The following is a 14,218-nucleotide window of genomic DNA, read 5'->3' as shown; positions in this document are numbered from 1 at the left end:
ATTTCTGTTGCTGTTAGCTTGTCCAAAATGGTTATCACTTCTAAAGCATATCAACTTAAGTGTATAATGAAGACTAGAGGGAAACATACAAAATTAAAAGGAAGGTAACTCCTTAATGGAGGAATTATAGATTTTTTTTTCTTTTTAAATATGTATCTAATGCTGCTATAAGATTGTTATTTAACAAATGAAAAGCAAGAAAATGAGGCTTAGGAGGGACAACATCTCAGCTTTGGAGCTGTACTGGGTAAGGAGTTACCATTGCCTTGCAGCGTCAGCTCTGCACTAACCTGTTACCTGACCCAAGAGGACTCTCTCCATTTCACTGGGCCTGAATTTCTCTAGCAATAAAATGATGATAACGAAAATCACTTATCCTACTTCATATATTAGAAAAACATAAAAAGGATTAAAACAAATATGCAGTTATCAAATTCAGGCAAAGAAGATTTAGCAAGTTGAAAACATGAATAAGAAAATGTGAGAGAGGAAGAGGATTGAACAAATTCCATCAAGCAGGCCAGATGTGCTCCCATGATAACAACAGCCGGCAACATCAACAGGCACACGTGTTGATACTTTCTACCAAAAGAAAAAAAAAAGTAAATATTGAAGCTTGTCAAATGTCAAATGATGTTTATGATATATAAATTTATATTATATTAAAGTCAAAGCTAAGGTTTTAGAGACTGAACGCAAAAGACCTTGGTTCTAGCCCCACTGCCAATCCCAGCTCTTAACTGCAGAGCTATCAAGTCTCTCTTCCAGTGCAAATTAAGAGTAATTCTTAGTGTTACTAGAGTCCCCTCCCTCAATAGTCTGTATGCCCCTTGGAATTCAGGTTGGCCTGGAGAAAGCTGGAGATTGTTCTGGTTCACCAAACATTAGGGGACTTTATTGACCTCAAGATGTTTCACTGGGTGCCATGGAAGTGTGCTAAATTCTGTTCCAAGCATTACTTAGAAAGGGAAACTGTCACAAAGATTTCATATGTCCTAATTTTATACTATTTTCTCAAGTCTTTGCCCTAATCCCTTTTCCTAAAATTATAACCAAGCTACATTCCAGTGTGAAAAGAACAAAAGGGCAGTGGTTGCTGAGATTTGCAGGGCCTTATCTCCTTGACAAACAACAGTCTCAAACAATAGTTATCAAGTCATTGTACCCAACTATTCCCTACATCCCATAGCCTCAAAATATTTTAAATTCTTGTGTATTCTCCCAGCGTCTAGCATCAAGCATTCCAAATTGTGGACCTGGGAATACTGGGTCCTTTCTAAAGAGCCATCGTAATACAGAATGTAGGAAAAAATATTCCAAAGCACTTAAGAGCCTCAGTCAAAGACCTATAAAGCCTGGCATTCATGTAGAGGCTTGGTTAGGAAAAAATAAAGAGGGAGAGAAAATATTTTAAAACCATCTAACTTCCCATTTCAATGTAAAACCTCCTTATGAGGCTTTCTTGTTAACAATAACATTAAGCCTACATATTTCATAAGATTGTGAGAATCAAATTACATAATGGAGGAAAAAAGCCCCCTGAAAACTGTTAAATTTTTTAAACCTTTAACTTACATTAGCCAGGAAAATAACAAAACATAGAACATCAGTCAGTGAGTAACCTTCCCGGTTGATAAAGGATAAGGTAATATTTCTATAATTTCTGGCCGGGTACAAATATACCCAAATCCTACTTTCTTACTCTAGTAAAAAATAAAGTTTTTTAGACAAGTTGCAAATATAGTGAGCTCGTTATCCACAAAAGAGAATATATTACTTGATGTCTGATTACGTTGTCAATGTAAATATAACTGCAGAGAAAATATTGAGAAAATATTTAATCCATCTAAGAGAAAAAAAATGGACTTAAAGCTCGTTCAGAAACTAATATCTTTACAAAAATGTTTTAGCAGTTTCTTAGTGTAGATCATTCAGGTATCCAAATCAAATCTACCAACATACAAAAAGAATACCTTGTGACCAAGTTGGATTTATTCCCGAAATGCAATGTGACTCACCATATTAACAGAATGAAGAAACAAAATCAGTAATCATCTCAGTAGAATTGTAGAAAACACATTTGACAAAATTCAACATTATTCATGGTATAAAGGAGAAAAAAAAACTTCTGCAAACTAGAAACAAAATTTCTTTAACCTGGTATGAAGTAGCTACAAAAGAAACAAACAAAAAGTCTACCATAAACATTCACACTTAATAATGACATGTTGAAGCCTTTCCCTCTAAGATTGGGAATGAGAGAAGAAACTGCCAACAAACATTAGTAAAGGTGTTCAATTTAATTAGCCATCAGGGAAATGCAAATTTAAAAACTAGTGTGACATCACTATATATCCACCAAAATGGCTAAAGTAAAAACACATAGTAATACCGAGTGCTGTAAAGAATGTGATGTAACTGGAATGCTTACATGCTGCTGGAGTGAATATAAAAGACAAAAACAGATAAACTAACCTATAATGTTAGAAATCAGGATATGGTTGCCTTTGGGGAGAAGATGGTGGGATAAAGACGGGGAGAGAACAGGGTCAAGATGGTGGAGTAGGCGAATGCTGTGCTTGCTTCCTCTCACAACCACGTCAAAACGACAACTAACCTACAGAACCACCATCGTTGAGAATCACGTGAAGTCTAGCTGAACCAAAGTCCTACAACTAAAGACATGCAGAAGAAGCCATCTCGAGACTGGTAGGAGGAGAAGAGATGAAAAACAGTCTGGTCCCACAACTGCGTGTGACCAATAAAAATTTGGGAGGGATATCTCAGCTGCAGAGCTTCCCCCTGGAGGAGCAAGAGATCCCAGCCTCACACCAGGCTCCCCAACTCAGGTTTCCAGTTCAGGGAAAAGAAGTCCCCAGCACTTCTGACTGTGAAAAACAGTGGAAATTGTGGCTGAGTGAGTCCAGGGTGGCTGCACTCCCAGGCACTACTCTTAAAGGGCCCATACACAGACTTACTCACGGATGGATGCTCTCCCTCTGAGCTCCAGCACTGGGGCAGCTGCTCAAAAAGGCCAGGGACATGCAGGGAGAAACTGAATTGTCTGGCCTGAGGGAGAGGGCTGGAAGGACAGCTTTCTCCTGGATGGAGGAGCTAGGAAAAGCTATTGTTTCTTTGTTGAGCCCTTCACTCTCCCAGCGTGCAGACACAGGCAGCCACCATATTTGAGTCTGCATCAATCGCACTGCCCTGGTAATTTGCTGAGACCCCACCTAACCCAAATTTTGAGCACACACAAGCCACTCCAGTGCCTTATCCATACAAATGGCCTGTCTTGGCTCATGCTGTGGACTTTCCTAAAATCTCTCAAAGGTTCACAAAATCCAAACAGAGCATCTGGCTCTGACATGTCCCGTACCACTTACTGAGCAACCCTAAGCCTGTCACTAGCAACAGCAAGCCTTGGATCATGGCATGGCCTCTTAAAGCACCTCCAAGTCCAGCGCCAGTGGCGTTCATCTGTATATTGCTTTGGGGTCCATGCCAGGTGACCCCAGGCAGGGCACAGGCTGTGGCTAAACTTGGTCTGCAGCAGGGTTCCTTTCAGGGCTGATACACACAGTAGCCAGCTTCAGACTGAGCCAGAGCATCACCAGCCACTTCCAGAGAATGACACATTTCCAAAGGTCACACTGGCAGACACAGGCAGAGCCCAGCTAAAGTGAATCATGATCCATAGGATCAGCTCCTGCACAACAACTCTTCCACTGTAGTCACGGCCAGTCCTCACAACCAATCAGTCCAAGGATCACACCATCCCACTGATATGCAGACAGCAACCAAGGCTCAACTACAACAGGAAGGCACACACAACCCACACGAGACACACCTGGAACAGCCAGCTCAGGTGACAAGGGAGATTGTGTACTAGGCCACCCAGGACACTTACTACATAAGGCCACTCTACTAAGACAAGGAGCCATAACAGCCCTACCTAATACATAAAAGTAAACAAAGGGAGGCAGCCAAAATGGGGAGACAAAGAAAAATGTCCCAAATAAAAGAATGGAACAAAGCTCCAGAAAAGGTATTAAACAAAATGGAGACAAGCAATCTACCAGACACGAAGTTCAAAACACTGCTCAGTGATCTCAGGGAGAACTTCAACAAAGGGATAGAAAACATAAAAATGGAGAAAGAAAACATAAGAAATGAAGAATACAATAACTGAATTAAAAAATACATGAGGGAATCAGCAGTATATTGGATGAAGCAGAGAATTGAATCAGCAATTTAGAAGATAAGGTAGCAGAAAACACCCAATCAGGATAGCAAAGAAAAAAGAATTCAAACGAATGAAGATAGTGGGGCCGCCAGATGGCTCAGTTGGTTACAGCACGATCTCTTAATAACAGGGTTGCCAGTTCGATTCCCACATGGGCCAGTGAGCTGCACCCTCTACAAATAGATTGAAGATAATGAGCTGCCACTGAGCTGCCGGAGGGTTGGCCGGATGGCTCAGTTGGTTAGAGTGTGGGCTCTTAACAAGGTTGCCGATTCAATTCCCACATGGGATGGTGGGTTACACCCCCTGCAACTAAAGATTGAAAATGGCAACGGGTTTGAAAATTAATCTGGGGAACGTAATTTGGTGGTTACCAGAGGGTAAGGGGGTTGGGGGGTGGGGGATGAGGGTGAGGGGGATCAAATGTATGGTGATGGAAGGGGAGCTGACTCTGGGTGGTGAACACACAGTGTGATTTATGGATGATGTGATACAGAATTGCACACCTGAAATCTATGTAATTTTACTAACAATTGTCACCCCAATAAATTAGAAAAAAAAAAAAAGTAACCAGATTTTGTACCTGAAAAAAAAGAAAGAAAATGGCAACTGGACTTGGAGCTGAGCTTCACCCTCCACAACTAGATTGAAGGACAACGACTTGACTTGGAACTGATGGGCCCTGGAGAAACACACTGTTCCCCAATATTCCCCAATAAAAAAAAAATTTTTTAAAAAGAATGAGGATAGTTTAAGGGGCCTCTGGGACAACATCAAACATACCAACATTCACATCATAGGGGTACCAGAATGAGAAGAGAGAGGGCAAGGAATTGAAAACCATTTGGAGAAATAATGATGGAAAACTTCCCTAACCCAGTGAAGAAAATAGACATACAAGTCCAGGAAGCACAGAAAGTTCCAAACAAGATGAAACCAAAGAGGTCCACACCAAGATACATTATAATTAAAATGCCAAAGGTTAAAGACAAAGAATCTTAAAAGTAGCAAGAGAAAGGGAGTTCGTTACCTACAAGGGAACTCCCATAAGACTGTCAGCTGATTTCTCAAAAGAGACTTTGCAGGCCAGAAGGCATTGGCACAAAATATTCAATGTAATGAAAAGTAAGGAATTATAACAAAGATTACTCAACTCAGCAAAGCTACTATTTAGACTCAAAGGACAGATAAAGAGCTTCCCAGACAAGGAAAGCTAAAGGAGCTCATCACCAGCAAACCAGCCTTACAAGTAATCTTAGAGAAACTTCTTTAAGACCAAAAAAAAAAAAAAAATAGAAAATATGAATAATAAAGTGGCAATAACTACATACCTGTCAACAATTACTTGAAATATAAATGGATTAAATGCTCCAATCAAAAGATAGGGTGGATGAAACGATAAAACAAGACCCTTACGTATGCTGCCTACAAGAGTCTCATTTCAGATCAAAAGATACACACAGAATGAAAGTAAAAGGATGGAAAAAGATATTTCATGAAAATGGAAACAAACAAACAAAATCTGGGGTAGCAATACTTACACCAAACAAAATAGACTTAAAAACAAAAGCCGTAACAAGAGACAAAGGACCCCAGTAATCCCACTTCTAGGTATTTATCTGATTATCTGAAGAAACCCAAAATGCTACTTCAAAGGGACGTGTGCGTCCATATGTTCATTGCAGTGTTGTTTACAATGGCCGGGATGTGGAAGCAACCTGGGTGTCCGTCAATGGATGAATGGATAAAGAGTAGGTGGTCCATGTATATAGTGGAATATTGCTCAGCCATGGAAGGGAATGGGTTCTTGCCATCTGCAGTGACATGGATGGACCTAGAGGGTGTTGTGTTGAGTGGAGTATGGCAGACAGAGAAAGACAGATGCAATGTGATTCCACTTATATGTGGAATCTAAAGAGCAAAATGAACAAACAAAGCAGAAACACACTCATAGATACAGAGAACATTTTTTTTTTTAATTTATTGGGGTGACAATTGTTAGTAGAATTACATAGATTTCAGTTGTGCAATTCTGTATCACATCATCCATAAATCACACTGTGTGTTCACCACCCAGAGTCAGCTCCCCTTCCATCACCGTACATTTGATCCCCCTCACCCTCATCCCCCACCCCCCAACCCCCTTACGCTCTGGTAACCACCAAATTACGTTCCCCAGATTAATTTTCAAACCCCGTGGCCATCCTGTGGTCACCGACTGCCCTCCAATCCCCTCACCCTCCCCCCCTCCCCCCACCCCCCCCGCCCATCTAGCAACCCTCAGTTTTTCCTCATTGTCTCCCAAACAGTTTCTGATTATGAATAAGTTCATTCACTTATTCTTTTCTTTAGAATCCGCAAATAAGTGAGATCATATGGAACTTATCTTTCTCTGTCTGACTTATTTCACTTAACATAATGTTCTCTAGATCCATCCATGTTGTTGCAAATGGTAAGATTTCTTTCTTCCTTATGGCTGCATAATACTCCATTGTATAAATGTACCACAGTTTCTTAATCCAGTCATCTACCGATGGGCATTTTGGTTGTTTCCATGTCTTAGCTATTGTGTATAGTGCTGCAATAAACATAGGAGTGCATAGAGATTTTTGAATTGAAGTTCTGGATTTCTCCGGATAGATACCTAGGAGTGGAATTACTGGATCATAAGGTAGTTCCATTTTCAGAATTTTGAGATACCTCCATACTGTTTTCCATAGCGGCTGCACCAGTCTGCAATCCCACCAACAGTGCACAAGCGTTCCCTTTTCTCCACATCCGCGCCAGCACTTGTTGTTTGTTGATTTATTGATGATAGCCATTCTAACTGGGGTGAGGTGGTATCTCATTGTGGTTTTTATTTGCATTTCTCTGATGGTTAGCGAGGTTGAGCATTTCTTCATATGTCTGTTTGCCATCTGTATGTCCTGTTCAGAAAAATGTCTCTTCAAGTCCTCTGCCCATTTTTTAATTGGATCGTTTGTTTTTTTGGAGTTGGGTTGAGTAAGTTTTCCATAGATTTGTGATATTAATCCCTTATCAGATATATCATTGGCAAATATCTTTTCCCATTCAGTAGGATCCCTTCTTGTTTTATTGATGGTTTCCTTTGCTGTGAAAAAACTTTTTAGTTTGATATAATCCCACATGTTTATTCTTTCTCTTAGTTCCCTCGCGCGAGGGTGTATATCAGTAAAAATCTTACTCCGGGTAATGTCTGAGAAGTTTCTTCCTATATTTTCTTCTAGGTATTTTATGGTTTCAGACCTTACATTTAAGTCTTTAAGCCATTTTGAATTTATTTTTGTATATGGTGTAAGGAGGTGGTCCAACTTCATTTTTTTGCATGTGTCTGTCCAGGTTTCCCAGCACCATTTATTGAATAGACTGTCATTACTCCATCGTACATTCTTGCTTCCATTGTCGTAGATTAAATGGCCATATAGGCGTGGATTTATTTCTGGACTCTCTATTCTGTTCCATTGATCTATGTGTCTGTTTTTATGCCAGTACCATGCTGTTTTGATTACTGTAGCCTTGTAGTATAATTTGAAGTCAGGTATTGTTATACCTCCCACTTTGTTCTTATTTCTCAAGATTGCCTTTGCTATTCAGGGTCTTTTATGGTCCCATATAAATTTTAGGATTATATGTTCTATTTCTGTGAAAAACGACGTTGGCAGTTTGATAGGAATTGCATTGAATATGTATATTGCCTTAGGCAGTATGGACATTTTAACTATATTAATTCTTCCTATCCATGAACATGATATGTGTTTCCATCTATTTATATCTTCCTTCATTCCTTTCATCAGTGTCTTATAATTTTCTGAGTATAGATCTTTTACTTCTTTGGTTAAATTTATTCCCAGGTATTTTATAGTCTTTGGAGCGATTGTAAATGGGATTGTTTTTTTAATTTCTCCTTCTGATGTTTTATTATTGGTATATACAAATGCAACTGATTTCTGAATATTAATTTTGTATCCTGCCACTTTACTAAATTCATCTATCAGCTCTAATAGCTTCTTGGTGGAGTCTTTAGGGTTCTCTATATATAGTATCATATCATCTGCATACAATGATAACTTTACTTCCTCCTTACCAATCTGGATGCCTTTTATTTCTTTTTCTTGTTTGATTGCTGTGGCAAGAACTTCCAGAACTATGTTGAATAGAAGCGGAGATAATGGGCATCCTTGCCTTGTTCCTAATCTTAGGGGGAATGGTTTTAGCTTTTCCCCATTGAGTATGATGTTAGCTGTGGGTTTGTCATATATGGCCTTTATTATGTTGAGATAAGATCCCTCTATTCCCACTTTCTTAAGGGTTTTTATCATAAATGGCTGTTGGATTTTATCAAATGCTTTTTCTGCATCTATTGATTTGATCATGTGATTTTTATTTTTCATTTTGTTAATGTGGTGTATCACATTAATAGATTTGCGGATGTTGAACCACCCCTGCATACCAGGGATGAATCCCACTTGATCGTGGTGAATGATCTTTTTAATGTATTGCTGAATTCTGTTTGCTAATATTTTGTTGAGGATTTTTGCATCTATGTTCATTAAAGATATCGGCCTGTAGTTTTCTTTTTTTGTGGTGTCTTTGTCTAACAGAGAACATTTTGATGGTTGCCAGATGGGAGGGGGATTTGGGCGATGGGTTAAAAAGGGGAAGGCAATAAGAAGTACAAATTTGTTGTTACACAGTAGTCATGGGGATGTAGGGTATACCATAAGGAATATAGTCAATAATATTGTAATAAATATGTGTGGTTTCAGATAGGTACTAGATTTATCAAGATGATAGATGGGAGGGGGTTTGGGGGTCAGGGTGGAAAAGGTGAAAGGATTAAGAAGTACAAATTGGTTGTTACAAAATAGTCATGGTGATGTAAAGTAAAGCATAAGGAATACAGTCAATGATATGGTAATAACTATGTATAGTGCCAGGTGGGTACTAGACTAGTCAGGAGGATCACTTGTTAAATTATATAAATGTCTAATCACTATGCTGTACATCTGAAATTAATATAAAATAATATTTAATATCAATTGTACTTGAAAAATTAAAGAAAGGGGGGAAAGGTGAAGGGGAATAAGGGGCTCAAATTTCCAGGTATAAAACAAATAAGTCATGGGGATGTAATGTACAGCATGGGGAACATAGTCAACAATATTATGATAGCATAGTGCAGTGTCAGATGGTTGCTGGACTTATGGTGATCACTTTTTTAGGTATATAAATGTTGAACAACTATGGTGTACATGAGAAACTAACATAATATTGTATGTTAGCTATATTTTAATAAAAATCTTTTAAAAAGAAAAAGACTAAGAAAGAACACAGGTGGGAAAGGTGAGGGCTTTGGGGGTACAGTTCCATTCCTGGCATAATACCATTATTTCTTGATCTACACAATGATTATACAACTGTGTTCACTTTGTGATACTCCATCAAACTGTACACTTAAGACTTCAATTATTAAAAGTTATTTAAAAATTAAATCAGGTGTTAAGAACTAAAGGATTGTAGTCATCAAAATCAGTCAGACTATGATGAAGGCTGACATATATTTTCTGAAAATCCTGCAATCTTAAAAATAGATTTTGAATATTAGAACAATACCCCTTGGTTTGTTAGTTCCTTTATAAGCTTATTCCAACATCTCATGGCCAAGGCTTCCAGGAGTTGTCTTGCCTATAACAAAGCTAAGAAATCTGGCAACTGTAGAAGTCTGAAACTTTTAGTCCTTTTCTCAAATGCTTCTCCAGAACTTGAGCAGTAAAGACAAGTAGTAGAGGAGAGAAGGCACTGCAGGACCATAGATCTCAGCATGGGAAGGAACCCTATGAGTGATTCGGCTAACCTTATTTCCCACATAGGAGGCATCCTGCAACATTAGCCTCTATTGAAACATCTTCAAGGTCAGGAAACTAAGGAAGTCTATTCCCTGGATGAAGAGCTCTGCAAGCCTTCAAACCAGTCTATGAAAAGCCCTCAATCCACCTCTCTTTAACTCATACCCTTTGGATAGGAAAGAACAAACCCTTTCCAAATCACAGATTTTCAAATGTAAGAAACTGGTAACATATTCCCCAAAATAGTCTCTCTTCTTTGCACTAAACTTCCCTGATTCCTTCAAGCCTATCCTTCTCACAGTAAATTAGACACTGTCATATTGAGAGAAAAAGGGTTTTCTTGCTTGTCAAAGGACTTTGGAATCAATCTGATTCAGTTTGTCAGAGATTCAGGTAAGGATATAGTCTAGCTATGGGAGATGAGCGTGGCCAAGAGCAATTTTGTGAACAGGCAGAGCAGGCTCTGGCCTGTTCTTCAGGATTTGAGGTGCAGAGAAATTTTCTATGAATAAAACATTTTCTCCACTTGCCTACCTAGAAAGCTGGAATTTTCGTATGAATTACAACTTTGTGTTTAGGCAACAAAGATTACAATGGGGAAAAAAATGTTATGGTATAATCAAACATAAACATCAGAGAAGAAACTACAGTAGTTCCTGATTTACACAGAAGGCTGAGAAAGTAGACCATGGGGTGGTGCAATAGGGAAAAGTGAAAAGGTCAGAAAGTGCCTGAAGAATGAGCCAACCTAAGAGTACAAACACAGGATACCAGAGAGTAGGGCACCTAGGAACTTGAACTAATGAAGATATAAATACCTCAAAAGAAAACCAAGCTGAAAATGGGGGGATATGGCCTATTTGCCAAGAGCAGCAGCTCTTCTCATAAGCAAGTGATCTTTCTCCCATCAGAAATCCGTGCACTAATGGCTGTCTCTCTCTCTCTCACTTTTTCTCTCTCCCTCTCATCTGCACTCCCCTCTCCTTTGTCACTATGCAGTTGGCTCACCAGGAACTGTCCCTGCCAGTAAGATGTGCCCATTTCCCAGCTTCAAGGCCAGTGACCAGGTAAGTGGATAAGTCACACCAGCCTTAACCTGCATTAAGCTGCCCTGAGTTCAGTAAGGGTGGCAGAGAACTGGAAAGCCATCCATAAGCTTCTGGCCTAAGCTATGTCCTTCAACACAGTTAAGTCAAACACATCAGGACCATATGTGGGCCGGGGGCGATTATTGGGCAATTATTATAATTAAGCTACATTTCAAACCCACATGGGTCAGATTGTTCTTAATTGGTGATAACTCAAATATATATAGCAAGGGTGGGTGATTGGCACCCTTAACTTATAACTGTAGTATATATTATTTCATTTATTAAATGTATTGGGGTGACACTGGTTAGTAAAATTATACAGGTTTCAAGTTTACATTTCTATAATACATCATCTATATATTGCATTGTGGTCACATCCAGAGTCAGTTCTCCTTCCATCACCATATATTTGACACCCCCACCCCCACCCCTAGCCCCACCCACCCTCTAGTAACCACTAAACTGTTGTCTGTGTCTATAAGTTCTTATTTCTTTCTTTGTTTGTCTTGTTTGCTTGTTGCCTTCAGTTTTATATCCCACATATGAGGGAAATCATATGGTTCTTGACTTTTTCTGTCTGACTTATTTCACTTAGCATAATAATCTCAAAATCCATCCATGTTGTCGCAAAAGGCAATATTTCATCTTTTCTTATGGCCAAGTAATATTCCATTGTAAATATGTACCACATCTTCTTTATCAATCATCTATCAAAGGACACTTCGATTGTTTCCTTGTCTTGGCCACTGTGAATAATGCTGCAATGAACATAGGGGTACATATATCTTTACAGATAAATGTTTTCAGATTTTTGGTGTAGATACCCAGAAGAGGGATTGCTGGGTCATATGGTAATTCTATTCTTTATTTTTTTAGGAAATTCCATACTGCTTTCCATACTGGCTGTACCAATTTACATTCCCACCAACAATATATAAGGGTTCCTTTTCCTCCACAACCTCTCCAACACTTGTTATTGCTTGTCTTGTTGATAACAGCCATTCTAACAAGTATGAGATGGTATCTCATTGTGATTTTTTCTTTACACTCCTCTAATATTAATAGCTAATAAAGTTGAGCATCTTTTCATATATCTGTTGGCCATTCATACGTCTTCTTGGGAGAAGTGTCTGTTCAGGTACTCTGCCCATTTCTTAACTGGATTGTTTGCTTTTTTGCTGTTGAATTGTATGAGTTCTTTATATATTTTTGATATTAGTCCCTTATTTAAGGTGTTGTTTGCAAACATCTTCTCCCATTTGGTTGGTTGACTGTTTGTTTTGCTGATGGTTTCTTTTGCTGTGTAGCAGCTTTTTAGTTTGATATAGTCCCATTCATTTATTTTTGCTTTTACTTCCCTTGACTTTGAGGTCAAATTCATAAAATCCTCTCTGAATCCAAGGTCTATAAGTTTAGCACCTATGCTTTCTCCTATTCAATTTATTGTTTCAATTTATGTTTATGTCTTTGATCCATTTTGAGTTAATTTTGGTATGTGGTGACATATCGCAGTCTAGTTTCATTCTTTTGCATGTGGCTTTCCACTTTTTTCTTAATCTCTTTTACTGATTTCTTCATTTCCAGAATTTTTATTTGGTTCTTTTTTTTTTTTTTTCTATAGCGAACCCACAGTTCAGTTTTATTCAGAGCAAAGGAAAAAGAAACTTTTGATCATACTGGAAGAAACTCAGCCATAGGTTTGGAATCTGTACCCAAACTACACATGCAATGAGGACAACATTCTGCTAATACAATTGATTTGCTGCTGCATTTGTCTACTGTTTATCTAATATTAACAATTATAAACAGAGCAGTGCAACTAGTATTTGGAACAATCCTTACAGTGTTACAGTGTCAGGCACAACTTTTCACTTCTCTTCACACCACTGGTTCTCTTTGCGTACCTGGGCTTCCTCTTCTTCAGTGAAGTCATTTTTTATATTGAAGGTCTTGCGAATCTCCTCAGGAGTTTTCCCCTTGATCATATTGGCAACAGTCTTGCATATAACATCAAGCAAACCCTTGATGTCTAAGTAGTTTGCAGCCAGAATAAGCTCAAAAAGTGTTCCTTGGTCAACTTTCAGGAATTCTTGGTCCCAAACAGGGATATCATCTGTTCGCTTTTCTTTGTTCTCATCATCCTCAGGAGGTGGAGGGTCATCCTTGTGGTGGGTGCACCACTGAATGACCTTTTTTAATATCGCTGCATTAACATTCGGTAGAGGAACTGGGTCATCATCGCCTTCATCATCCATTCCCAAATCTTCCAACATGGTCTTGATAGTCACAGATTGTTTGGCAATTTCAACATCAACTTCAAATATCTCTCCATCAGAACTCTGCAACTTAATCGAAGGCATGATGCTCGGTCTCAACGAGACAGCGGGCCGTAGGCTGACGAGAGCGGGGCGGCGTCAGCAGACACAGAAAGGAAAAAAGGTAAAGAACAAGGCCACTCCCTATTTGGTTCTTTTTTTAAATTTCAATTTCTTTGGTAAAATATTCATTTTGTTTGTTGATTTTATTTCTGAGTTCATTAAACTGCCTATCTGAGTTTTCTTGCATCCTATTAAGTTTTTTCAGAACTGCAATCTTGAATTCTCTGTCATTTAAGTTACATATTTCCATGTCTTTAAATTTATTTTCTGGAGATTTTTCATTTTCTTTTTGAGCTACCTTGCTGATTGTTCATGGCATCTGATGGATTATTTCTCCTCCTAGGCATTTATGGGAATGAGTTCTGCATCAGGTGAATACAAAGAGGTCTTTCTTTCGTTTTCCAGGAATGCACTGGCACATTTTATTTTCTCTTGCCCTGTTCCAGCTTCTCATGTGGTGGGAGATTCCCTGGGCAGTTGGGCTTCTCCTCTGTGATCAGGTTGTCTCGGTCTCAGGGCACCACCCCCGTGGGAAGACGTGGTGGATGATGGGGTTCTGAGCCCCTGAAATCCCAGTGCTGCCCCTGAAGCCAGATGCAGAGCTGTGCACCTCAGTAGCCCTGGGTGCCCCCACTG

At 39.0% G+C, this 14,218-nt stretch overlaps 1 protein-coding gene across 1 annotated transcript; it reads right to left on the bottom strand.

Moving 5' to 3' along the window:
• Window positions 1-12,825: 12,825 nt before the first annotated feature.
• Window positions 12,826-13,657, bottom strand: LOC117036135 (S-phase kinase-associated protein 1-like). Its single transcript, XM_033130791.1, has one exon. The coding sequence runs from the start codon at window positions 13,562-13,564 to the stop codon at window positions 13,073-13,075; it is 492 nt and encodes a 163-aa protein (XP_032986682.1). The 5' UTR covers window positions 13,565-13,657; the 3' UTR covers window positions 12,826-13,072.
• Between the last annotated feature and the right edge of the window lie 561 nt (window positions 13,658-14,218).

The sequence above is a fragment of the Rhinolophus ferrumequinum genome, chromosome 16, assembly GCF_004115265.2.
Source record: "Rhinolophus ferrumequinum isolate MPI-CBG mRhiFer1 chromosome 16, mRhiFer1_v1.p, whole genome shotgun sequence".
Taxonomy (NCBI): Eukaryota; Metazoa; Chordata; class Mammalia; order Chiroptera; family Rhinolophidae; genus Rhinolophus; species Rhinolophus ferrumequinum.
The sequence above is the reverse complement of the archived record's forward strand: the minus strand, read 5'-3'. Positions and strand labels throughout refer to the sequence as shown.

Excerpts from the sequence above, each read along its gene's own strand:
- LOC117036135 (XM_033130791.1), bottom strand. The coding sequence starts at position 13,564 with ATGCCTTCGATTAAGTTGCAGAGTTCTGATGGAGAGATATTTGAAGTT.